This window comes from Condylura cristata, unplaced genomic scaffold, assembly GCF_000260355.1.
Source record: "Condylura cristata isolate star-nosed mole 26May11 unplaced genomic scaffold, ConCri1.0 scaffold00032, whole genome shotgun sequence".
NCBI lineage: Eukaryota > Metazoa > Chordata > Mammalia > Eulipotyphla > Talpidae > Condylura > Condylura cristata.
The window spans coordinates 1,881,490-1,907,834 of record NW_004567133.1 but is presented as its reverse complement, the minus strand read 5'-3'; the positions used below and the strand labels follow the sequence as shown (position 1 = coordinate 1,907,834).

The 26,345-nt window shown below is 42.2% G+C and overlaps 1 protein-coding gene across 3 annotated transcripts in view; it reads right to left on the bottom strand.

Annotated features, from left to right (window-relative positions):
• Positions 1-26,345, bottom strand: part of SDK1 (sidekick cell adhesion molecule 1) — a 450,881-nt gene that overhangs the window by 128,233 nt on the left and 296,303 nt on the right. For 2 of the 3 annotated variants that reach the window (XM_012731947.1, XM_012731948.1), the window contains exons 17-20: positions 14,998-15,113; positions 13,246-13,438; positions 6,292-6,390; positions 2,142-2,333 (exon numbers count right to left, since the gene is read on the bottom strand). In XM_012731947.1, the coding sequence (XP_012587401.1) occupies positions 2,142-2,333; positions 6,292-6,390; positions 13,246-13,438; positions 14,998-15,113 (600 nt within the window). The remainder of the gene's footprint in view (positions 1-2,141; positions 2,334-6,291; positions 6,391-13,245; positions 13,439-14,997; positions 15,114-26,345) is intronic. The other variant, XM_012731946.1, reaches the window with a different exon arrangement.

The following is a 26,345-nucleotide window of genomic DNA, read 5'->3' as shown; positions in this document are numbered from 1 at the left end:
GAGGCTGAAAGGGCTGTTTCCAGGCAGCGACGCCCTGCTATGTCCGCGCTTGGGGTATCTGAAGTCAGGTCTTGCACAGAGTCAACAAAACCACTTTGGTGATCAATTCAGTATTGGCACAGGCAAGCTCTCCAGGATCTCGAGGGTCCTTTCATATCCAGTTTAATGAGTTTGAAGCAGAAAATGTTTAAATCGAAGGACAAGTGACTCTCCTTTATATTCCTCAGCTCTCTGGCTTTGTAAATGGTTCTTTAGTCACTAATGGATGTAAACTTCAAGCACGGCAAACATAAGACAGTCCCCCTAAGTGACCATCATAATGTGATTTTGCTTCCAGTCAATACTTCGCATGCCCAGGGATGTCTCACGATCAGTCTCCAGCTGCAGGTGATCTGACCCGCAAATGAAGCCGCAGCGGCTCCGTGGCCCCCTTCACCTGGGGTACCAGAGGTGTCCCAGCAGCCGGGCACCTCTCCCCTCCTGTCCTCATGCTGCAGCGCAGCTCAGGTCACAGTAATCATGTGGGGGCTGGCGCAGGTCAGCGGGACCGTTGTACCACCCTGGCTGGACGGTGCTTGGCCATCCCAGAGAAAACCCTGGTCACACACACGGCCTCACTCCCAACGGGGTTCTCAGCTGCCGCGTGCAAGCAAAGTAAAGAACGCACCACCGCCATCATCACTCCCACGGAACAGTGACAATATTTTAAGCATGTGCTTTGGAACTGCCTTTAAACACTTTCAGTGTGTGCTGCGGGAGCTGACTGTCTACATGGGAGACATTAATCTTCCTGCAAGACAAAGAATTCCTTCGTTCAAGAAGAGAATTATTTTGTAAATGCCTTTTTAAAAATTACCACTTGCACCGACCCCACCTGAGAAGTTGTTCCACAGGCAAATTCTTCAGCCCCATCTCGTAGTCACAAAGTAGGTGAAAGGGAAAGGCCAAGCAATCTGTTTTTTACAAGCCCTGTGATTCTGAAGTCCTGGGTAGTGTCAGGACCGCTGCCTTAGACGGGGACGTGGGGCTGTCTAAAGGTGGGCAGAGACTGACTTCGGGACAATGCTGGGCTCAGGGCCCTGCTGGCAGTGGAGGTTGCTGGTGGTCTCCAGAAAGCGCCATTTGCAGGAAGAAAGGAAACAGGCCCCCTTGCTCTTCTCTGCCACCACACATGACATGGGCTGCTGGCTCATTACAGTGGAATGTGGAAGAGGCAGGAGCAGGGAGCAGGTTTATCACCGTGTGGGCTGTTTTTCCGCATACAGTCACTTGTTTCTATTCCCTTCAGGCCTTACATGTCACCGTCCCAGGACAGCAATTAGGTTAAGAAGACTGGACTGGGAGTGGGGGTTCACGATGGCCGGAAAGGGATCTTTCCATTCAGGCTCTGCACTTTCCTCAAAGACCAAACTAAAGCAAACTGGTGACTTTTAAATGGCAAGAGATTTATGGCTTTAATCTCAGAATGGAACTAATAGCTCTACAGTGCTTTCTCATGACAGGTGCTTGTGAATTCCTTGAAAAAACATTTTATTTTAAATACAAACTTTAAAGCTAGAGAGAAAGCGAGTTAATTTTCTCCAGCTGAAGTGAGAAAGCTGGACATTTAGGAAGAGATGTGGACATCACAAAGGATATGAAGGCAGGTGCAAGCCAAGGCCACACCAAAGTCAAATTCAGCCCGAGCACTCTGCCTACTTAGCAAGGACACTGCACCATCGCTCACATTTTTCTCCTGCTCTCTTTTTGCCTTTCCTTCCCATCATTCCCTGCTTTGTTTTTTAATCTCAAATTCAAATCTTCATTGTTTTGTTCAGTGAAGTTTTCACTTCCTGTTCTTAATTTATTATTCACATAACGCAAATAAAGTGGCATTTTTCTTTGGTGTGGTCCTCCACTTAGGCTCACACTTTACAGAATCCAGCTCTTTCCTTCCCAAAAGCATGTTCTTATAATCCACACCCCACAAAGAGGATGTCAAGCCACCGTCAGGCACTAGAAAACAAAGCTGACACTGGCATTGTCTGCTCACCCTAAGGATCCTGGCAGGCAGCTTCTGTACAAAGAAGTCCGTCACCTGAGAGCCACAAATCTCCAAGGGAAATGCAGAGGCAGGGAAAGCTTGTCGAGATCTTACTGACCTGGGGGCACTCCAGAAGAAATGGTGGACGATGTCGCCAGGCCAGGCCCCACGGCAGTGACGGCAGCCACTTCGATGGTGTAGGTGGTGAGAGAGGACAGCCCTTTGATCTTGTATTCATGAGTTGTGCTATTTAGAGTGTGTGAGAGATGAGAGTCGTTCTTACCATACACCTCCCAGGAAATCTGGTAGCCTGGAAATGGATAACAGGAGGGTTAATTGAGGTCCCCTGAAGGCCAAGACCTGAGGCTGGATCTGACACCTGTCACCTAAGCAGACCTGAGGCAACTCCGATGAGCGCCCATGCCCTACAGGAAGGGGCTCCTTCCTCTTGCTCCCCGAGTCTCTATGGCACCACTTTTTTTTTTTAAATTTTATAATTTTTTTTTACATATTTTTGTGCATTTTCCATCTCAGTTGCAACCCCCTTGGGTTTCCCATCACCACATGGCACCACTTCTTAGCCCATAGGGGTCCTGTCCTCTGACAGTGAGCCACAGAGGGTAGGGGGCGTGCAACATTTGGGGAATATTTGCGCCCAGGACAGGGAAAAAAGAAGAAAGTCTGCCAGTCTGCTGGCTCAATCAACCTTCTCTTGTGAAGTTCTGGGTGCCTTTCATCAAGAGTTGCGTTTTATAAGGTGCCGCTTTCATTACGTAGCGCCCAGTCAGTAGCCGACACTGGGGTTACAGCTAACTGGCAGACACACTGCTCCTTCTCCATGAGATGAGCTGTTGGCACTCTTACGCTGAACAGAGTACTTTGCTTCAAGTGTTCTTATTGAGCACACGAGTCTTTCTTCTAGTTCTCTTTTTGAATCTCCTGGTTTTCTAGTGAAATCTGATTTCCCCTGTACTCTGTTCAGTCCAATGGGGCCTCATAATCACAATTTATTCAGCCTCAGATTCCATCATGATATGGGTCTCAGAGAAAAAAGGCCCAGTGAGCTCCCGAATGGGCCCCACGGAGGGGAGTTTTTGTGATCAGAACAGGGTGAGGAGCGTCTGGTAAAGGGGAGACAGTGATGGAAAGAGCTCCCGAGCCCAGAGACAAAGGGAGGCTGCAGAAAGTGTTTGCTCTTCTTCCCAGCCAATGAGCGCCAGGTGCTGGGGTGCTGGGAGGCGTCTCAGCACTTTCTCTTTCTCATGAAAGCAGTAAATACAGTTAGAAACTTGTGCTCACAGGCACATAGGTATTTAGAGGCGACTACCTCGGGACTTTAATATTTTGGAAAAACCTAATCTCAGAAGCCGCTGCCTGCCCACCCGCCTGCCACCCCACAGACCCCGGCGGCCCAGCACCGCTGTGCATTGCACCAGGGCTCCGGAGCTGAGGGACATGTGAGGAGCAGGGACAGGCAGGCGCAGGCACATGCCTGGTGCCTCTACACACACCACAGCTCTCAAATATGCCAGCTGCCCGACGGCTGACCCTGAGGGCCGCTCATGCCTAAACTGGTCTCTGCGTGTGGCTCTCCGCTTGCCCCTGGGCCTGGTCATTCCTCTCCCTCACGGGCTCGTCCAGGCCCCCCACACAGCTGCCCTTCCCACCCCAACCCCAACCTTAGAGCCCCCATGCTAGCGCCTGAGGCTTCAGAGACTCCTCCTGAACCACCCTGATGGCTAACGCTGCTTATTCTCACCGGCCAGGACTGGGAACAAAATGTACTGTGAAGACAACTGCAAAGCTGTGGGCAGAGGCCACGCATGGCTCCAGTGCAGAGTGCTGCGGCCTCTCTGTTGTGTTAGTCAAGCGTCATGTGTGTTAATTCATCTAATCCCACAGTAAACCCTGAGGTCAGACCCATGTTCATCCCCAGTTCACAAAGGAGAAAACCAAGGTGCGGTAAGCTGTGAACTTGCCAGAGGCTGGGGGATTTCTAGGGTTTTCCAGGCTTCTCATGGCGTCTCCTGCTGTGCCACCTTCTCTCCCACAGAGGCGGGGACCGAAACCGTCCCTGACAGTGCTTAGGTCTGAAACATCTCTGATTGTCTGGCACTCAGGGACTACTGTGAGTGGACAGGAACGGGGCTTGTTCAATAGCACACCCTTCCCTGTCACACAATTGTATTTATTTAAAAGCTGTACTGCAGCAAAATTCAACAAAACACATCATGGCAGCCTGGAGCCCAAACACAGCAGTTCCAGCACCTTTGGTAATTGCTGGGGTTTATTAACATCAAAATCAATAATTTGGTATGTTATAGTTGTTGAGGATGTAAATGAAACCGAGACCCTCATCTACCCAGATGAGAAATGAAAAAAAACACCAGAAGAAAAGTGCCAACTTCGGTGCCTGAGAAGGGGCCGTGCGAGGCTGACAGCAGTGGCCCGTGGGGCACAGGGGCCCTCCGCTCTTCCTGGGGGGTGCACGGAGCTGCCGGGAGTGTTCCCTCTGGCTCCTGTTTGCAGAGAGAGGCGCCAGGAGCCAGCCGCTGCGGGAGCAGGGCCTCCAGCCGCGCCCTACCTGCTCTGAGCAGCTGCCTAACTGAGACTAACGACCGGAGGAGCTTCTGAAATAATTTTCTGTTGATCTGAAGTAAATTCCCTACAAGAGAGCAGTACATCCAATCACAAACTGTCTGTCTGCATCCCAGTCCTCATAAATCAGAGTTTACGGAGGGAGAGTGGGAGAGGTTGAAATTTACAATGAGAGTGCAGTGGGCAATTTTCTGGGGAAGTAGGGGGGCCACCCCCTACTCAGCGTTTCCCTCTCCTTGGCCCCGAACTAAAACAAGGCACAGGGGAAAGTCTCTGGCTTCCCAGCACCAAGGCTGATAGTCTCATTTCCTAGCAGGCATCCAGCATAAGGGCCTGTACAAAGGCCCAAGCTACTCCGCTGGCATCTGCCTCTGACGACCACCTACGGTGTCAAAGGGAAGACGGGGAAGGATGGCAATGCCACATGGACACTGCCTGAAAATGGCTTTCGCAGCCGGGTTTGTCTACAAACATGGGTTTTCTTTTGCTGCACTGGGTAAAATCGGCCGTGGAGCTATTGGCAAACTGCACAGGAGGCCCAATTCGATTCAGAGGGTGCTAACCTGTTTGGGGGGCCAGGGCCAGCCTTGCTTGGGGCAGGTGCTGCCGGGACAGCCAGTGAGGCACAGGACACAGATGTCAGGCCTCACCTGCAGGCGGGCCTTTTCCTCCACGGCGCTTCCAGAGCACGGCAGCCCTGGGACAACAGGCACATATATGGTGTCAGGGGGTGGGGGTAGGGCAGGCCAGACAAAGTGAGAGGGGGGCAATGCGACCCCAAGAAGGACAAAAGCAGCCCTGATGGAGCGAGCCCCCAGCCCAGGATCAGGCGTGCAAGCTGCCTGCTGGATTTGACTCCAAACGCCAGAGCTTTGAAGGTCAAGTTTCACAATAAACAATAGACTGCTGCTTGTAACTATAGGTGTTTGTTTAAATAAAATACGAAAATGAGTTCATTAAGCCCTAATAGTTGGAGAGCACAGATGATCATAAATTGGAACTATTGGCAACCACCGCTTAGCTGTGAAATGTTGGCTCAACTCAAGTGATTACACCCAAGGGTTTTCCTTTCAGATTTAAAACAGAAGCCAAGTGTGCAGTGGTCTGAAAGGCCAGGGCGGCGTGGAAGTGCGCATCGGTAAGAGCCCTCAGACCGCTGCAGCCGAGTCCTCGCCCGCTCTGCCCCACGCCAGGCCATTCCAGAGCCACAGACTTTCAGCACAGGGCCTGCGCACAGCAGGCGTGCAGAGCACATGTGCTGAAGAGGAAAGACCACCTCGCTGCTCTGAGCCTCAGTTTCCTCATCTGCAACACAGTTCTGATCTCCATATTTACTTCATTGTGTTTCTCTGATGATTAAGGGAGATAAACGTGTGTGGGATAATACACCATAAAATGATGGATTCTTGTGATCAAGGAGACTTGAGAGGCTCGGCAAGAGAACGCAAGGAGAACAGCTCTGAATGCTGAGGTTGGAGCCCGTGCCGGGGAAGGCCCCACGCGTGGCTAGGCTTCTGGGGCTGGCCCTGGGGGTCACCAAGCCCCAGGCAGACATGGCAGGAGCTAAAACCACAGGCACACTCTGTCGGCCGTTCTGCAGGAAGCCATATGGGCCTCCCTGTGTGGGCACAAACTTGCTTTTCCTTTTTTCCGAAGATGGGGACTCTCACCTGTAATGATGCCGTTTTTCTCCAGGGGCTCCTGCCAGCTGACCTTGAGAGATGTGTCCAGAATCTCTGTGAAACTCAGATGTCCCACAGCTCCTGGTTCTATGATTAAAAATAAAGGCCTCTGTTACACAACCACCTCCATCTCTTTGGGTCAGATGTGTATGGCAAGCTCTAATTGCGGAAGGGAGCCAAGCCAGAGGCTGCAGGAAATATCAAGACCCGCCTGGAAGGGAGGAGGGAATCCGAGGTGCTAAAGACCTGAGGCCGTGGTCACATCAGTGAGTTGACACAGCTTCATCATGGTCATGTTGCCAGGCAAGAGAAATGGGGCAGCAGGCTGGATCAGTCGTCCTCGCCTTTCTCCTTGATGCATCTACTAGACCGACTGGGTTGGCTGCATCCTGAGAAGCAGTCACCTATATGCTTCGTCCCTGGAGGTGAATCTGCATTTGTGTGTTTGGTTTGTGTGGAGCCATGAGCCAGGTGAAGCCCAGTGTCTGGTCTACACCTGGTTGCAGGTGACACCGGTGCTCCTGATACAGAAGTCCAAGTGTGTCCCCCGTTGGGCACTCTCCCCAGGAACTTGACCGTGGCAGGGTAGGGGTCTGAGAAAGTTCCAGCAAAAGTGTGTGCTTTTTGCAGGGATCTTTTGGCACTATGGATCCCCGCTCCTAACACAAGGAGGTAGAAGAACAGAAGGTGGTTTAAAGCTGGGCCAGCACTGATCTGGAACCTGGCTTTGCTGCTTGCTACTGTGCAATTATTTAAACCTGCTAAGCCTTAGTTTGCTCATCTGTGAAATGTGAGAATAAAAATAACTCATTCCGCCATGTAATGGTGAGAATGAAGTTTAACAAGACATGAAAGCAGGTAGCAGGTCTCTGGAGCCCCAGAAATGCTTACCAATGTTGGCCGCTATCTTTAGGATCGGCTGCCAGCCATACACTCGGAATATAAAGTAATTTTTCCGATGAGCTTATTGCCGCTTGGAAAAGCATGTGAGAGAAGGAGACTTGCGAAGCTAAAACACAATATAAATAGATGCAGAAGCATGGATTCTCAGACCCCGGACATTACAAATGTCTCCCACTTCACAGCTGTGGAATCGAGGCTGGGTCCAGATCAGTCTGGGACACACAGCACACAGATTTCCCTAGAGGGACAGTAGGACAGAACAAATCACCCCTGGATGCAACTTCGGAGGTGTCCAGGGGCTTCTGACCCTGCTCATGCTTCAGCCTTTCTGGCTTTAGAGACCTTCATTGCTCCCCCAACACACCCAATTAGCCATCTCCCCCAATACACTCCCATGCAGTGGTCATGGGGAGAGGCTTCCCCATAGTTCGGAGGTGACTGAAGGGGTGACGGAGTGACCCTCTCACTGAAGGCTGGTTGGTCCCAGCTCTGCAGGGTATGGGAAGCAGATGGAATGGGGGGTAGGGAGTGGGGACTGAAAGGAGCTGGTTCCACTGTTGACTGAGCCAGGCATTGTGTGGGTGCCTGGCAAAACTAAACGTCACTTAACTGGGAAATATGGGCTTTGCTCAGGCCAGTTCTGCTCTCCTCGCTACTTGTCTCCCTGTCTACACTCTCAGAACCCAGTTCAGGAGAAATGCGAGGGACAAAGTGGAGGAGGAAGAATGGAAGGTTCAGAGGCAGACTCAGAGACAGGAGAAAGGGCGGGTAGAAGCCGGTGCCAGCTCCATCTGGTGGCACACACCCCGCGGTGTGGCGGCAGGCAGCTCCCGTGGAGAGCACGTGCCACGTGGCTCCTGGTGACCTGAGTCATGCCACAATGAGAGCTTTTTCATAACCGCTAAATGCAATTTTTAAGCTTAAAATAGGAGAGCATGAAATCCAGGATGCTGGTTTCCTGCCAGAGAGCAGAATTCTGGGGATCCTGAAGATAATAATATTCAACCTCCTTTCTGCATACCTACTGTCAGCTTGCTCACCCAGTTGGGGGATTTTTAGGTGAATCCAATATTTAGTTCTCAGCTGGTATTTGGTTGAAGCCTCCAAACATAACCGGTGATTTTTTAAAAAATGGTATCAGCAAATGTTCATCTGGGTGAAACTTTCAGAGGACTTTTGATGGTGAGCTCAAACACTCTGACAAATTTCCCTCTTTGAGTGTGGAAGATGGTAAAATAGAGTGGCTGTCAAGACCATCTCATCCTCTCCCAATTTTGAGTTTCCAGAAAGATATTCTGACAGATTTTGAACTGACTTGTTCTTTTTTTCGATCGATAGAGTAGCAAGAAAGCTTTTTGCTCTTTTTATATTCTCAGTGTTTCTGCTCCCTGGATCCCTGCCCACACATGCTGTCCTCGCTCTCGGCTGCAACAGCTGCAATGCTGGGCTTAACATTGACACCATTTCCCCTTTACTGTGCTGCGCCACACCCCCAAGCCCACCATGTTCTTATTTCATCGGTGCTTTGGAAGACGTCCCGCGGGATGTGGAACCAGCCACACACCTTTAGCAGGTGTGCTCTGGGACCCCTCCTCTGGCCATCCGGAGTCCTCTGCCCTTTAGCCTGTTTCAAGCCTGGCTTCTGCCTTTCCATGAGGGGGTTCACATTTACAAGGTGTTCTTTCCTTCTAAACAGGGTAAACAGACTTCCTGCCTAACAAAAACAGTGATTCTGTTAGAAAACTGCAAAAATGATGAGCTCACTTCCAGCTTTTTCAGTTCCTAAGAAAGAAATCCCCAATTTTCTTGTTTTACTTACCAAATTCCAATGACTTATTTTGCTGTATTACATGTTCTATTTCTTAGCTACAGAGCTTGGGGTGTGCGTGTGTGTGTGTGTGTGGGGGGGGTGTCTCTTCATAGTTCTAGTCTATAGCTAAAGGGAAAAATGTGCTTTTTTATAAAGAGAAGAGTTCAGCAAAAAGCCTACTCTGTTTTAATTTGAAGTTTACTTTTTATTTTAAAATATATCCTCTGAAAAGAAAAACCTGTGATTCGAATGAGATGTTGCTCTTGCCACTTCTTTCACCAAGTGAAATAGAGGAAAATGTCCAACAAATACTTGGAACAGTTATGAAGGGGGTGCCTGAGAAAAGCTCTTGAAATTTATTGCCACCTTGCAGCTATCTGCCTTACTAGAAATCTCCCTTCCCATGTCATCTATAAATATATAGGACTTAGGCCATGCTTTCCTATACAGGAGTGGAATTCTACCCTTTGCCTAAGCAAGACTCCTTTTCCTCTTCCACAGATCCTGCAAGGATATCTCACTCTATACTCTAAGTCCCCAAAGGCTGAACCTCTTTGGAAACCAGCCTCCTTGCATCCAAGCACACCTCCAGTCGCCCCCTTCTTTTATGTCTCCCTTCCAATTTGACACCCAAAGCAACTTCACCTGCTTAGGTGGTTTTAACACTAAGGGTCTTATACATTAGAAGCTCTGATAAAGAATTAACTTTAAATCTTCCCATCTGTAGTTAGACCTTGCATTCAGTGATATTTCTCTAGCCTTTTTTTTTTTTAAATAAGATTATAATCACTAATTGCTGGGATTCAGACTTCTGCCTGCTCACTTATGTCACCATGATATGTAAAACTGGGTATTTCTCAACTAGATATCTGATCGCCACTCGGAATGTGTATTCCACATCTTGGTGACTGGTAATAAATACTGTCTTACGCAGTCACAGAAACCCAAGTATTTTGAGCCACCCTCGAGAATACCTTTAACCACCTCCCAAACCTAGTCATTTTCTACATTTTCTGTGGCAGCTCTCTAAATCACTGTCCCCACTGTCTGTGGGTAGGTTCTCATAATTTTGTGCCTTTTTCCAGCTTCTTTCACTTAAAGTTCATGACTGAAAAAAAGATTCCACATCAGATACACATTATTGTTTTTCAAGTTCTCATGAAACATTCACCAGGATTGATCATATCCTGAGCCATAAAGCAAATCAATTAATTTAAAAGAACTGAAATTACACAGAATGTGCTCTTGACCTAATTGAAACAAACTAGAAATCAATAACAAAAAGACACGAGGAACATCTCCAAACACATGAAAATTAAATACACATTTCTAAATAGACCAGAGGTTAGAGAGGAAGTCTCAGAGGAAATAAATATATATATAACTGAGTGAAGTGAAACACAAAATATCAAAATATGTGTGGTTCAACTTAACTAGTGAGGAGAGGAAATTTTTATAGCACTAAATGTTTATATTAGAAATGAAGACATTTCTTACTGAGTGCTGATATCAAGAAATGTAAAAAAGGAAAAAAAAAAACTAACACAAGCCAAAGGAAGGAAATAAAAAGAAAAAGAGCAGAATCAAAATTGAAAACAACAAAGAAAAATAAAACTAGTAAATCTTTAGGAAGAACAAAAAAATAAATCCATCACCAATATCAGGAATGAAACATTATATATTCTATAGCCATTAAAAAGATAATAAGGGAATACTATCAATAATTTTATACTCACAAATTCGACAACCTACAGGACAGATCACAAACTATCATAACTTGGCCAAGATGAAATAGAAAACTGAATGATATTAAAGAAAATGATTCAGAATTTTAAAAGCTCCTCCAAATGAAATTTTTAGGCCTAGAGGTATCACTATAACTTCTAAAGATTTACAGAAGTAACATCATTTTACACAATTTCTTTCAGAAAAAAAATAGGAGAGAATACTTCTGAACTTATTTTACTCTGATACCAAAACCAGACCAAGGCAGTAAGCACAGGAAGATAAAGTAACAAACAAACAGCTCATGAATAAGTAAATGCAGAATATCCCTCATAAAATACTAGCTAACAGAGTCCAACAACATAAAAATAATTATACACTGTGACCAAGTTAGAATTTATTCCAAGTAAGCAAGGCTGTGTCAAAATTTGGAAAGTCAATCCACCATGTGAATAAACAAACTGATCTGAAAATTATATGATTATATTAACTGATGCAGTAAAAACATTCGAAAAGATCCAACATTTAATCATAGCATCAATGCTCAGCAAGTTACTAATGAGATTTACTCCAATGATAAGAATATCTATTAAAAAAATCACACTTAACCATGAAAGACTGAATGTTTCTCAGCATTTACTTTTTTCTCTAAGACTGAGAACATGTAAAGAATGTCCACTTTCTTTACTTTTATTCAACATAATATTAGAAATTCTAGCCACTGCAATAAGACAGGAAGAAATATCAGAATATATTTTAGGAAGAAAGGGATGGTAGTGGGCATAGCTATAAAAGAAGGATCTCTATGGTGCTGGAACCACTCAGTATCTTAATTGTGATAGCTGAGACACAAACCTACTCATGTGATAAATTGTATAGGCCTAAGCACACACACACAAGAACAAATAAGACTGGGATTCTTTAAATCAGAACAAAGGATACATCAAGGTAAATATCCTGGCCGTGATATTTGACTACACTTTTGGAAATGTCACCAATGGGGGAATCTGGGCAAATTAGATGTGGGTTCTCCAAATAACTTCTTGCGGCTACATGTGATTCTGTAACACTCTCAATAAACAATTCAGTTAAACAAAAAACACATTACTAATTAAAGGTTAGTTGGGAAAACCAAGAAATGCATGTCTTATTCTCCCTGTGCCACCAATTTGACATGGACCTTAAGTCAATGGCGAGGTGGTGACAGTGGGTGCTGGAACGAAGAACAGACCATCAGGGTTATGGGGAGTGAAGCCGTTATGTAGGAGGTCACAATAGTCATTAATACTGAAAGGAAATGAGCTAAGCAGGTCACTGGATGGAGCAGCACAGTTGAGGAATTGCTACCTCTGGGTGAGGGAGACATGGACATATTTGTGGCTGAGGGAAGATCAGTGTACCCATCCTCTGAGAACAAAGGAAGAGGTAAGGGGTGAGAACACTGGGAAGCTGAGTGGAAGGGGAAAGTGAGGCAGCTCATCTTAGATGGCCTTCAGAGGACAGAGAAGCTGAGAGAGCAGGAAAGGAGAGTAAGGGACACAGCACCAAGCAGGTAAGTAAGAGGCCGACTACACCATTCTGGTGAGACAGGAAGAAGACAGAAGAGAGACAGTGGTGGCTCTGCACCTTAAAAAAATAACTTATAACAGTTTTAATTCTCCTTATAAAGGGAGTACATATTTACTGAAGAAGTGATAATAGACAGAAAATATCTACAACCTCGCCACAGTGAGTTGATAATTCAAAATTGTGGTATATTCCCTTCAATGACTTTTCTCAGCTCATAGTTTGATGTAGAATTTAAATCTCATATAGTTTGGTACACTATTTTTTTTTTTCACTTAATATTAGAGCATCATCATTTCCACTCAGAACTTTTTCACTAATTCCAGAATATTTAACATTTTGTCATACCATATATATGTATTTTCAATTATCCCCCTTTGGAACATTTGAACACTTTGCATTCTTTTTCAATTACAAATACTTGTAATGAACCGCCTTGTACATAAACCTATGTGAACATCTGTGATAATTTTTTGAACATCATTTCGTTAGCTAATGTTTTCCAGAAGTGTCAGGTAGTCTGAGAACAGGGAAGGAACTGGTTTGAATTGACCAGATGCAGATATAGGAAAGTTGAGGAGCTCAGAATGACCCAGGTAAAATGCTTGGGGAGGGTGACAGGGGCATGGGCTGGAGGCATGAGTGGGGAAAGCATTGGCAGAGAAGCCCTGCAAAACCAGACTGACCACACAGCAAGGGCCAGGTGCTCTCTCTTGCCCTCCTGCTTCCCTCTAGCCAGGCTTCCTTCCACATTCCATGGACCAGATGCTATTTATATCTTCCCGTGACTCATCTCTGCAGCGCAAGTAGAATGCTGAGAATGTGGCGTTCCCTAATGACCGTCTCTGCCCTCATTCAGTGCTAGACATACTAGCACCGTTCTTCCCTGACAGAAGACGTGTGACTGTTGATAAGGCACATGGCAGATAAATACTCACTGTCTTCATGAGTCCGGATGAGCTGAGGAGTACTTGGAGGCCCATCCCCTGGAGTGGTGAAACACAGAACTGATGTGAAGTAAGCAGTAAACTTCTTCAAGTTAGTTATGTATCCGTGGTGGACTCCATGGAAGTCAGGAGCGATGGTGGCTACAGTGGTAACCTCAGGGGCATCTTCTGGCCATGCTAGAAGCTGGACAGACAGGTTGTAAAGGTATCTTTTTTAGTTGCATTTTTCCACTCTCAATTTTCTTTTGCAATCAATACATGCTCAGAGAAAACAAAGTCATAATTAAGAAAGCCCATACGTCTTACATTTAATGATATCACGTAAACACTGAATTTGAAATTATCTCAGATTAGGGAATACAAAATGTATTGTTATATACATTTTATATATGCATACATAAATAAGATCTACTTTAACTCACCGTGATAATACATGCTCCTTCAAATTTTTACTTTCTTTTCATTTAAACATATAGTCGAATATATACTCAACATCTGCTATTCAACTGGATCAGTACAAAGAAACATTAAGTACAGATATTTCCCCTGACAGGCACCTGCTCTGACTCCAGAAGAAGTCCCTGATACAATGGAAACAACTGTAATTATTTATAATTTATAGCACACTAGTTTTCTAATAATAACTGTAGGAATTGATTTGAATTTTAAAGAAATACAGCATATATACATGTTCTAAGGAAAGCTGTTCAACTGTTTTTGATAACATTATGTGTAAGTGTGACTTTTAATTACTTTGACACCCAACATTTCCAGGGTTTATTAGGTCTGAAAGCTGACTTGCCACAGGACATAAAGTGTATCTATATAGATCAAGCCAACAACTAAGCCATATAATGAATGCTCTGGTTTTGCCAATGAGACTTGAAGGCAGAATCACCTTAATCAATATGATTTTCTTTCAAAAAAGCTTTTGAATAAAGATACTGCTGGAAGAAAAGGGCAAAAATCTAGTAAAAAACAAGTGTCTTGCAAGTTGAATCTAAATAGGAAAAAAAATAAAACATGTGTCTGAAGAAATAACATTCGCTAAATATGAAATTCTTTATAGAGATCTTTTCTGAGTTTAGTTGTCATTGCAGACAATTAATGAATATGTTGTAAGGAAAATTAAGATGTGCTCCCGAGTCCAACCAGAAGTTGATGCAAAAATTAAGATAAGCTCTACTTTTGGAAATTGCACCCAAAAACATCTATGATAGTAACATGTTCCAGTAACTGCAAGGACAGAGGGTTTTGGGTCGTGGGAATGTGTCTCTGTCTTTTAGTCTATGTAGTTATCCTGATTCAGCTGGTCGCAGTTCTACTCCCTGAAGCAGAGAGGGGAAGTAAATATCCTTACTTGACAGAAATATTATAGTGGCATCCAGTACTCCTTGTTCTAAGTCTGTGTTCTGAGAGGACTCCCTTCCAGGAAGAAGTGATTTGTATAAATGCTATTTCCAATCCATGGAGATAGTTCTCTCAATGGTAATTTTTAAATGAACAGCCTTTCTCATTAGAAATTGTTCCGTTTATATGAGCCACTCTCTTGATAAGCCGTATTGAGTTTCTGAACAGTAGCTATAAGACCTTGCATAAATTGTGACCTCACCAAGGACAAATGCTCTATAACTAGAAGCGATGGGCTTTTGGTGAAATGAGGGGTGGGTAGCTTCCTAGCTGAATCATAAGACATGACACACCGAGACAGGGCCCCAGAGGCTCTCCACGAAACTCACATACCTTGTATCCCTGGTTGATGCCATTAATGAACTGCTGAGGGGGAGGCTTCCACAGGAACTGAATGGTTGTGGAATTCACAGCTTCCGCCTGCACATTCTGTGGGGGTGCTGTGGGCACTGTTCCAAGGCCATCACACAGTCGTCAAGGACAGCAAAACCACCAGTAGGAGGCACAGTCGTGAGAAGAGATGAAAAAGAAATCCTGAGCTACCACTTAGGATTCACTGGCAATTACAGCATTGAGAACAGGGGAGTGTGATGAATGCTTTTGGAAGCTAATAGTGGCATTACAAAGAAAAAGAATTGGGCTATTTCTCATTTTCTGTTGGAGAATTCTTCAAGGCATAGGCAGAAAAGTGGATGGATCTTCTCATTCCACAGGCGAGCCTTTCCTAGGGATCCCAAGATGGATAGCAAACAAAAGCTTTCTCTGATTTCTTTTTCAATTACCCAGTACTTGCGATCAAGGCAATGTTTCATCTAGAAATCCATCTCCCACTATATACCACTGGGCTTCAAGTCAAATTATCCTTTACATGAAAAAAAAAAAAATCCCCTTCCCATAGGTATTGTTGTTTATCCATTTGGAGACTAAATTTTTCTTTGTCTGTCATAAAGGAAAACATTAAAATTTTTTTCTATGTTTATTTCTTTCTTTTACTGAACAGCTACTAAGCCAAACTATATATTTGTATATGGCCTGTGTTCAAGGAATTCACATTCTCGGGGAGATACTGAGGTTGTTGTAAAACACGCAAACCACTTTCTGGAGCAGTCAGTAACCAGCTTTGGAAAGCTTCAGATCAGGAAACACCTGGCAAGGTCTGGAAGAAAGGGCTGACCTTTGAAGAGAGGAAGACCTGGGAAAGACATCCCCATCTGGGGATACACATTGAGCAAAGACATAAAAAACCTGGCAAAGGTGAGCATGGCTAGACATGAGGTGTATGGGGAGAAGGGCTTAATTAAAGGGGGCTACTTAGGAGGCTGGGGCAAACACAGTGATTAATAATGTACATGTTAGGCAATGGGGGATCAAAAGTGTCTTGAAAAAAAGCAAAAAACCCAAAGAACAGTGGTGTGACAGAGCAAGCTTTTAAAGGATGACAATCCTAGTAGTCAAAGTGGGGGTTAGCCCACTGGCTCTACTATCACATTTTCTGCAGGGTGAAAAGAAAGGTCTAGCTTCTTTAGGCTCTTATTTCAAGAGTAAGATACAGAAGCCCGAAAGATCATTTGGTTCAAGGCAAGAAAACAATGACAAGGGCCTCCTGGCACAGAGCACATAAAGACAGAAAACAGTTCTGTTAAAAATTACAATACCTTTCATTGTTCTTTTCTTCAAAAGCTCATCTCATTAAGCAGAGATGAAAATAATGTAACATTTATCCAAGTCCCTTAAGTCTACTCTTCCACGCTCTCTTTTCCAATCTGCTCTTGACTACGGCTATGCTATCCCTTGACACTTCCCTCCATAAGTCACCAAGAAAACTGTCCTACTTCCCACTCACCAACTATGCAATATTTGTGGATTAAAATGACTACAGGGATTGCTGTGTCTAAAATGTAGGAAGCTGGAGAGAACATAAAGTATACCAAAGGACAGGGAAAGACTGAATAAACTATAAAATCATAATTTTTCTGGAGCCCACAAGAAGCTGAGATCACAGGGCAACCAAGTAATCTGAAATATAAAGAAAGATGGATGTCCCCAAGGAGGCTGACGGTGGTATTGACTCATTTGTACGGAGCACAAGGGAAGGGACACCACAGAAGCAGGTAAGGGAAATTCAACTGATGCTTAATGAATTGCAACAGGTGATTGTGGGCTAGCACTGTAGTATGGGTGTTTGGATGCTGCAGATACACAAATATCATGCAATACATGCAGAGATACAAAGACGAGAAATACAGTAGCCTTCTGATCAGAAAGTATGAGAGACAGAAGCTAATGAAGCATTTGTCTTTAAAGTAATAGGAAACCCTATCACCCCAGAATTCCATAGCCTGTAAAAATATCTCTTGAGTATGAAGGCAAGAGAAAACATGTCCAGAAAGACAAAAACTGAGTGAATTTATTGCTAGCAAATCTACAACTGGAAAATGTTAAAAAAAAATTCAGACAAACTTTAGGTACATGTTCATCTCATTTGCCAATTGAATGAGCGACCCCACATGCCACCAGATACCACCCTTTCTAGCCCTTCTCAAAATAACCCCTGACACACACTGTGAGATAGAATACAAGGGTTGTTGTTTAAACCCTTCACTTAATTATGTATCAATTTGATGACCAGGGACAGTCTTTACTGAAAGAAACATGGTGGAGAAGAAGATATGGGTGGAAAAGAGAAAGGGGAAAAATGACAAGGAACTAGTGGAAAAGACCGAAAAATATTTTGGCTTGCCACAACAAGGTGCATCAGTGAAATCAGCAATAATTCCCTATCATTCCAAGAGGACACAGGCATCTTTTTTTGTGCTTTAGTGCTGTGTAGTAGCCATTTCGGGAAGTGTGTCCTTGTCTGGTTCTGACCTTTCATCCTAACGTTCGTGCCTCTTGGGACACTCATGTCTCAGAAACAAACAAAACAGCTGACTCCCTGGTTGGTCCAGTTAAGAGAGCAATTGCTGGGCCCTCCCTGCGCAGCGGGTTAAAGCACAGCACTGAGAAGCTAAAGCCACTTCCGCATGAGTTCGATCCCCGCCTGCCCCTGAGGTGACCACATGGCGAGGCAGACCTCTCCTGCCCCACCCGCTGCTCCCCTCAGCAGTGTACTTCATCAATCTGCCTGTTGTGCTCCCCACTCTGTCTCTGGTGAATCCTCTCACCCTCCGCATCTCTGGCCTGTACCCCAGTTCCATATGAATAAATAAATAAATCTTAAACAAACAAACAAAAAAAGAGAGCAATTGCTACCTCCTGTCTCTTCTCAGGAAGGCACCAAATTGTGGGACAGAGGGTCCGGTAGCTGCCATCCTCACACGAATGCTCATGAAGTCTGACCTTTTGGGTGTCTTGACCTTTGGACATCTCCACCACCAATGTCACAGGATGGAGTTTCTGAAGTTTCAGATTCTTTTTTCTTGCCCACCCTGGATTTCCTTAAAAAACAGCCTACAATTCTTCTCAATTTTCTTTTATTCTCAGATCCTTTGGATCTACTCCCCCACCCCAACTTTTATCATTAAAAGTGTATAGCGAAATTGAAATTCCCTCAAGTGAGAGGAAGACCTACAGCCTACAGTCCATCCTTGGATAAGGCTCGCGTGTAGAAGTGATGTGGTCTGCCCAGCTGAAGACGGAGGCCTGACTCTGAGATAGGTTTCCCTACTCACACGGGCCTCAGAGGGAAGCAGTGGCCTCTTACTGCTCTGAATAAAACCACCAGGGACAATTTCTCCCCAGATAATTAGCATTTAAAGTGCCATCTTTCTAGGCCCTTAACTGCAGACCTTGAAGGTAAAGTGACAGGTTTATGCTTTTCTGTGGTTTTCATTGCTCAAAAAAATCCATTTTCACTAGATAATTCCCTTAGCACAGATCTAGGGCATTCTCAGTCTTAAATTTGCCACAGCTTAAACCCATTCGACAGTGTCTCAATTCTGTCACCCAAGGACGGGAGCCCTGTTTGATGTACCCAGCACTCAATACCCAAACAACTACCAAGTTTGAGAGGAAAACCACAAGAAAAATTTCAGATACAAGTTTTATCTGTCATGGAGAAATCTGCAGCCAGCATCCATCCTGTCTATTGATTACGGTAAATGATGGTGATGTCGGGGAACATACAGGAAATCTCTGTATCTGTTCACGGTGACTGTGAACTCACAACTGCTTTAAACATTTTATTTTAAAAGTGAGACAGTGCCCACGATGGCTCTGTAAGCTCTCTGAACCGTGTCCCGCCTTTGGCCGCGGCCTCAAGGTGGCTGGACCACGACCACACACTCGCCCATGTTCCATCAACCCGCGTTCTAGTCCAGTGGCCAGTGACACTTCATTAGTGAGTTTTTGTTGTTGCTCAGTGTGGGGGTTTATATTTTCCTCAATTAATTTGCTAACACTTCATCTGGTCAGAGAGAGAGGGCTTATGATTATTTTCTGGTGTTAGGTGTTTCCCAATAAATTATGAATGATTAAAAAAAATTCCCCTTTCCCTTCCTTTCTTCCTGGCTGATAATGTTAATTCAGCAAGATTTTATCTTTGATGGAATTTAGAATTGAATCACTGCTTCTTGAAATTAAAGTTTTAAAATAATAAGGTGCATAATTAATCCAATTCATTAGACAGGACTACAGGGATTTACAGTTTCAAATAATTGATTTAAATTTTTTGAAATATTTTAGATCAGAGATTATATGATTAATAATTTATTTCATGAATTTTTCAGAATTTTAATCCTTTAATCAAATAAAAATGAATGTGTCAATACCGCCTTGTTCCATGCTTCATTTTTTTATTTTCAACTTGAGTTATTTTACAACATTCTTAAGAATGAGTACAATCAAAACTTTATGATATTGATATCTGAAGTCATTAAAATCTGTCTACTTAATGTATTTTGTATTTAAATATTTAAATAATTATTAAAATTACTTATGTCACTAGTATTAATATAATTTTATATTTCGAGAGCTATGTCTCATCCTTAGGGAAATACTTTTGATTACGAATAGTCATCAGGTTATCTCCTACCCAGGGCCTAGAATGGGGATGACTCAAAATGCAGAAATGCATATTCTGATAATCTCTTTCTTCAGACTATATTTAGTATGTGGAAAAGGAATCAGATGGAGCAATGATGCCAGGCAATTACATAGGCACCTATCTGAAAGCATTGATCTTACAGGAAAAAAAGACTAAAAGTAGGGAAATTTTCTGCAGGTATAAAAATAAGGCTGGGTATTTATGAGTTTGTTACAACTGTATCAGATTGAGTACAAGGAGCTAGTTACAATGTCCTGCACTTAATAGCTAAAGCCAAAATTCTTCCTGCAATTGCAGAATCACTCAAACTGCCAGGCAGCAGATAAACTGTCAGAACATGTCTGGGAGCAATGAAGCACAGGAAATAGGAAAGGTACCACTTTGAATATGCTGTTAGAGCTGCATGGCTGACATGTCAGATGACCCACAAAACTTAGTCCAGAAGATGATTAAATCAAAACACTTCCCTTGTCAACTGGGGTCCTGATGTTAACTGTACTTGGTTGGGCATCTCAAATTAGTCCTTATAACATTATTAATGCTGCAAAAAGCATTTCTGTCTTAAGTTGGGTGCCCCGGAAATGGACTTTGGCTGTAATGCCACTAATATATAGCTTACTGGGGCTCAGGGGATACCTGTATGGAAACGAGAGGCCAGCAGTGGGCAGAAGGGCTGCTCCGCCAGATACCAGTCAGTGAGGCCTCAGTGCCCACACAGGCTGTGTCCTTGAGTTGATTCAAACTAAGGGACAGAGACTGGCATTTCCATGTCCATGGCGTTTAGTCATTGGCCACAGGTTGACCTGTGGGAGGGAAGCTGCTTTGGGTGAGGCAGGCCCTGTGGCAGTGGTCTGTGAGTGTTCAGCAGGCCAGGGGCCAACCCTGGGGAAGGGCACATCACCCAGGAGAAACGGCCTGGACCAGGCTCCAACGAAAAAGACAAGCCAGACAAGCATGGGGGATGAAATGGTCAAAACTAAATGAATGCGTGGGAGTAAACAAACACAAGAGAACAAATGCACAATTCCTAGACCATTGCCACAGAAAGGTAACAGACTTTCTATAACAAAGCCAATCTGAAAGGCTGTGATTCAAGAAATCCATTATTCACTGAGGTCTCCTCTGTAAGAAGTGGTCTAGAGACCTGGACTCCTCATTAAATGATGGTATTGATACAGCTAATAAAGTCCTAGACAAGATAATTTTTTTTTTGCATTGTAAAAGAAATGGAATCAGAAAACCACTGTAAACAAAAGAATTTCTTTTGAGTGATTCAGTTTAGTTAGTTACAATGGTTCTCATCAATCTGAAATGGACATTTTTGATTTAATGACCTGGGCTAAGTTTGTCTCTGGGTCATCTGACATGGTCACGGATTTATCTTTTAACAGTATAAATAAAAAATGGGAACTCTCCTTTTTCAATTTCAAATTGAAGTCTATCAGCTGTCCAAAAGAAGGGGTTTGCAAGAATGTGAGCTTAAAGCAATGTTCTCATGATTTTGGGTAAATGGATCTCATTTTGACGATCTATTCATGGGTAAGTTACTGGCAGTACAATTGCTTTACTTAACTGACATTTCAAAAGTAATAGAGAGCTATACTGATGTGTGTGTGTAAAGTGTAGGGACGCTAAGCAAAAACTCAACTTTGTTAGGGAGCTGGACATTTTCCATTAATGCTATATAATCAATTTTATAATTCTAAAGGAGTCTGTGTTTGAATGCTAAAGAAAAATTAAGACTGGCAGCAGTATCTGTGAAGATCTATAGAAATGCCCATTATTTTGAAATACTTTATGTGAAAAACATTTGATCAGGATCCAAATCCACTCATATTATCACAAAACCCATTCAACATTACATTTGTCAAAGAAATAAAAGGAAGAGCTGTTAACCTAAAGAAACATTGCACCCTTAAAGGATAATTTAAAGAGATTGAATTATCTACATTCTGGTTAATAGCAAGAGGGAAGTTTCTCTCAACTGGTGGAAAAAGCAATAAATAATATTCAGGCATTTGTGCAAATACTTTCTTGACAGTAGTAACTTCCAAATATTTGAAGAGGGTTATCATTAAAAGTCTTGATGAAGTTTGAATGGAATCATCTCTGTAGAACCAGATATTGAAAAAGTTATGTTCTTCAGTCAAAGTCAAATTCTTACTGAAGATCTTGAGATTTTTGATTGGGAAGCTTTAGATTTAAGTTCATATGTCTCGATGAGGCTTTCTAAAAGTGTATTATTATGAATCATGGCCTAATTCATAACACTGCCTGCTTCTACACATCCACTTATACAAGAAAGCCTATTTATTCTTGTGGTTAATTGAGAAGCTCAAAGCTAGTAGGTTGGTTCTTATTTCTACACCTTTTTGCAAAAATCCTTTTTTTTTAAGAAAAATATCATCATATTACCAATTCAACTCTGCCAAAAATCTCACCCTACTGACATCAACTTATTTGTTTTATCTCACAATGTAATCATCTTAAAAAACAAACCTAACATTATTACCACTAAAATGACTGTTGAAATAGGCCTGAAGTGCTTTTTTTTAAAAAAAGTTTTTGTGCTTACAGTATATACTCCTAAGTATATATAGTCAAAATTTTATGTATTAAATTTACTTGAAATAAATACTTTCCATTTGGCTAGGACCCTACTCAATGTAGTTCGGTTCATGTGTTTCAGTGTTTTTGAGGTTTCAGATTAATTAGGTTTTATGACTAGATAAATAGGATTTTCATGATTTCAAAGTCAATGAAAGGCCTTTCTATTTCCATACCATTTTCCTTGTTGATATAGTTCTGTAGTAGTAGAAATATTCCCCTTCCTTTCTTATAGCGATATAATACTCTATTTGTATGATGGTGTACTCTTCTAATACATTAAATTTCGTATGTAACTGGGTCCATTCCTGGGTTTCCTATTCTTTGCTGTTCATCAGTTTTCATTACACAGCTTTATAATATGTTTTGATACCTAAAGGGTTATATCACCCTCTTTGCCTTTTCTCTCTCAGAATTCCCTTGCTTATTTGTTCTTCTTTTAAAATTAACTTTTCTAGGTCTAGAAAAAATCTGATACTACTTTTATTTCAATCATGAGGCATTTGTAAATTAACATAGGAATTACTAAGATCACCGTGACAGTTGACAGTATGTCTTCTTATGCATGCACATGGTATGCACATCTGTTCGTTTATGCCTACTTTTATGATGTCTGGGAACATCTGTAGTTTTTTGCACAGGTTTTGGTGATTTTTTAAGTTGATCTTCAGGTTTCTTTTCTTCTTTCCTCTCCCTTTTCTATTCTATCCTAATGTTACTGTGCTACTGTAAACAACTTTCTCTCTCTGATCATAACTTCTTGCTGTGAAGTCAGTTGTTTTTACATGCTGATTTTATAACTTACTAGCTTGGCACGTTCTCTTGTTTATAGTAGCTCTTTCATTGACTCTTTTTGGAGTTTCCAGATAATAAAACTTATTATCTGCAAGTATAGATAGTTTTATCACTCCCTTTTCAGGCCTTATGTCTCTCATTACTTTCATTTGTCTACTTTTTTGGAGTGCACATTTATAGGAGGAGACAGGGCAGCAGAACTTTAGAATATAGCAGGGATACTTACAGAGCTCCTCCATCAAGTAAATGGAGAAAATGGACTTGGGGTTTGGGGTACACACATAACTTTACCATCGTGTGTAAGCATCTATTTCTACTTATTATACATTCTTACTATGGAGGACTTTTGAGTATTGGCAAATGTCAAAAAGTGCATTTTGGAAGAAAGGCCCACTTGGAAATGAGCAATTATTTTTTTCATGTGCTGGTGAATTCTGTTTGATTATTATTATTATTTTTGCATCAATATGCATTAAGTGAAACTAGTTTGTGACCTTCTGCTCTGATGCATCTTTGCATTCTTTGGAATTGTTTGGGATATTTTGTGTCCTAAGGTGTGATAAATTCTTATAAATGTTTCCTGTGCACTGTGAAGGAATAATCTCTATTACCAGGGTTTAGACTTGGTATATAAATTCTGTATTATTCATTGTTTTATTTAGGTATTCTACACTTTTCTTGATTTTACTTTTTGCTTATATTTGTCTTAGATTGAGAGAGGCATATTAATGTCTCCTTTCATTTGTTTCTCCTATAGTTTCTGCTTTATGAGAGTTGTTACTATGGTGCTACGTACATAAATGATGACTGTTACTTCTTCATTATGAATTGTAGCTTTCAGCCTTATAAAATGTTCTCCTTTCCCTTTTTAAATGATTTATTTTCAGATTGCTTCTGTTGTCAGATATCAAGAGTATGATGCTGTGTCTTTTTATTCATATTTATCTGTGTATTTCTGTCCATCCTTTTACTTCATACCTTTCTAAATCTCGATTTTTTTGTAAATCTCCCCTTTACATCATAGTGCTAGATATTGCTTTGTAGTCAAGCTGAGGATCTTTTATAATGAGCTAATTTAAATCCATTACATTTATTGATATAATTAGTAAGTTTGGCTTCAATTCTGTCACATTATGCATATATCCATATATATGTTAAAATTATATATGTTACTGATATATCTCTGTGTATGTTTGATTTTCTTTTTTAACAGATGTTCTGATAATCAGGAAGCTTTGTACTTTAGCTCTAATGGTTATATGCACTCATATGCATATATATACACACACATATTAATATGCTTATAAAAGCCCTAAGTCTTATCTTTTAAAAATACAAGCTAATGGTTTCCTACTGTGAGTAATATTGCAATTAGATTGTAAACTTTTTATCTCCTTTCTTCCTTAGAAATGCTGTGATATAAGACCACAGAATGAGCATATGCTAAAATGTTCTAATACAACTTATATGTATTATTATAATTTACCATAAGACTTCCTGCTTGGTTTTGGAGTTTCATTTACATTTGGAGAAGCAAATTTTATCTCTGGTAGCAAGGTACATGTGTCAACATTCTGTATACAAATATATTGAATGTATCGGCACACATGTATGCATGCCTGTATCTATACACATAATTGTGAGTGTGTATGTGTGTATATATAACACTATGTGTATGTATGTATCTATGCACACAGAAACATGCACTCACATACATGTCTGTCCATAGATGTGTGTTTAAACACATATGCATGTTTAATTGTATGTACATATTTACAATATATAGGAGCCACTTGTTAGCCAACTAGGTCCCTTCTTTGTGTTTAGGTATGAATCTAGGCAGAGGTCTTATCTCATGGACTTCAAAGTCTACTTGGGGAAGCAGACATGCATTCTATATAATAAGTGCTATAATGAAAGCCTGCATGGATTCCCTTAGGGGAGACCTTGTGAGTAGAGAATTATTGGACCAAATGTTTAAGTAGGAATTTCCAGGTGAAATGCAGCAGAAAGGTTTTATAACTGAGCGTGTGCCAGGGCATGGGTGCTCAACTTAATATCATGGTTTTGTTCTGTAGAACCTGAACAAAGCAGAGTTTTATGAAGAAAGCTTCTTTTAGGAAGCATTATAGAAGCAAAGGTCATACAAACGGTCCTTTGATGATGTCCAGATAGCTTTGCAGGCTGGAGAAGAAGGAATTGCAGGTACCCTCCTAGGTCATGTCATTCACTATCGAATTTTTGCCTACAAAGTCCCGCAGGGTGGACACTCAGCTATTGCTGGCACAGCTTCTTGAACAGTTTTCCTGTCCTTTAAGTCAACTTGGAAATCTGTTGTACATTGTAAAAGGGGTTTTCCTTATGTTGAACTAAAAACTTTCCTTCTGCAATTTCTGCTATCTTTCATTTTTTATACAGCAGGAATTTATAGGCACTGTCCATGCTGGTCAGATCTCTCTGAGAAGCCTTGATTCTCTCATCATCTCTCATAATAAGGCCCATAGGGTTGCCTCAGTGCCTCAAGTGGCTTCTGGCTAAAACAGGACACTGTGACATTATGATCTGATTGATATGAAAATCTGTCAACTACAGATAGAGATTAGGATTTGGTCTCGGCTCTCCTTGGATCTGAACTCAACTAACTGTCCATCCCCAAGACTTTTCATGGTAACTCTTGGCATGATTGCTTATGTGAACCTAAAGATAGTATTTTGGTTTATGTCTTTTACCTTTCATTTTGATTTCAACTATGTTACTTTCTCCAACCCCCATGTGCTATCTTTGTGATATCCTCCATTTAGTCTTACTGTTGGGTTAAGTAGCTCTCCCAGGAAGCCTTCTTCAACTGTAAGCCTGATTGGTTCTATAGGTAGTGAAAACCTTTTGTGAAAGGGGTGCTAGATGAATCCAACCAAATACCCTATATTCCTCAGATTCTGTAATTATTTTAAGTCACAAATGCATTAGTAGACCAAGAAATCAATGCAGTAGTCATAGTCCAGTTAGCGTTTTTGAAAGAATGAAACTGTGGAATAGAAAATACCACATCACACCCTGCAAGAATAACAGCTATTCCAGGAAGCTTTTGCTTCATGGGTATGTGCACACATGCACTGGGCTTCAGAATAAAATAGCTTTCTTATTGTGAATTGCTGTAAAAAAAATGTCCACAAACTACTGCAAACTCACCTGCCATGTGAACATAGGTAAGAAGTGACTTCACTTCATTTCTATT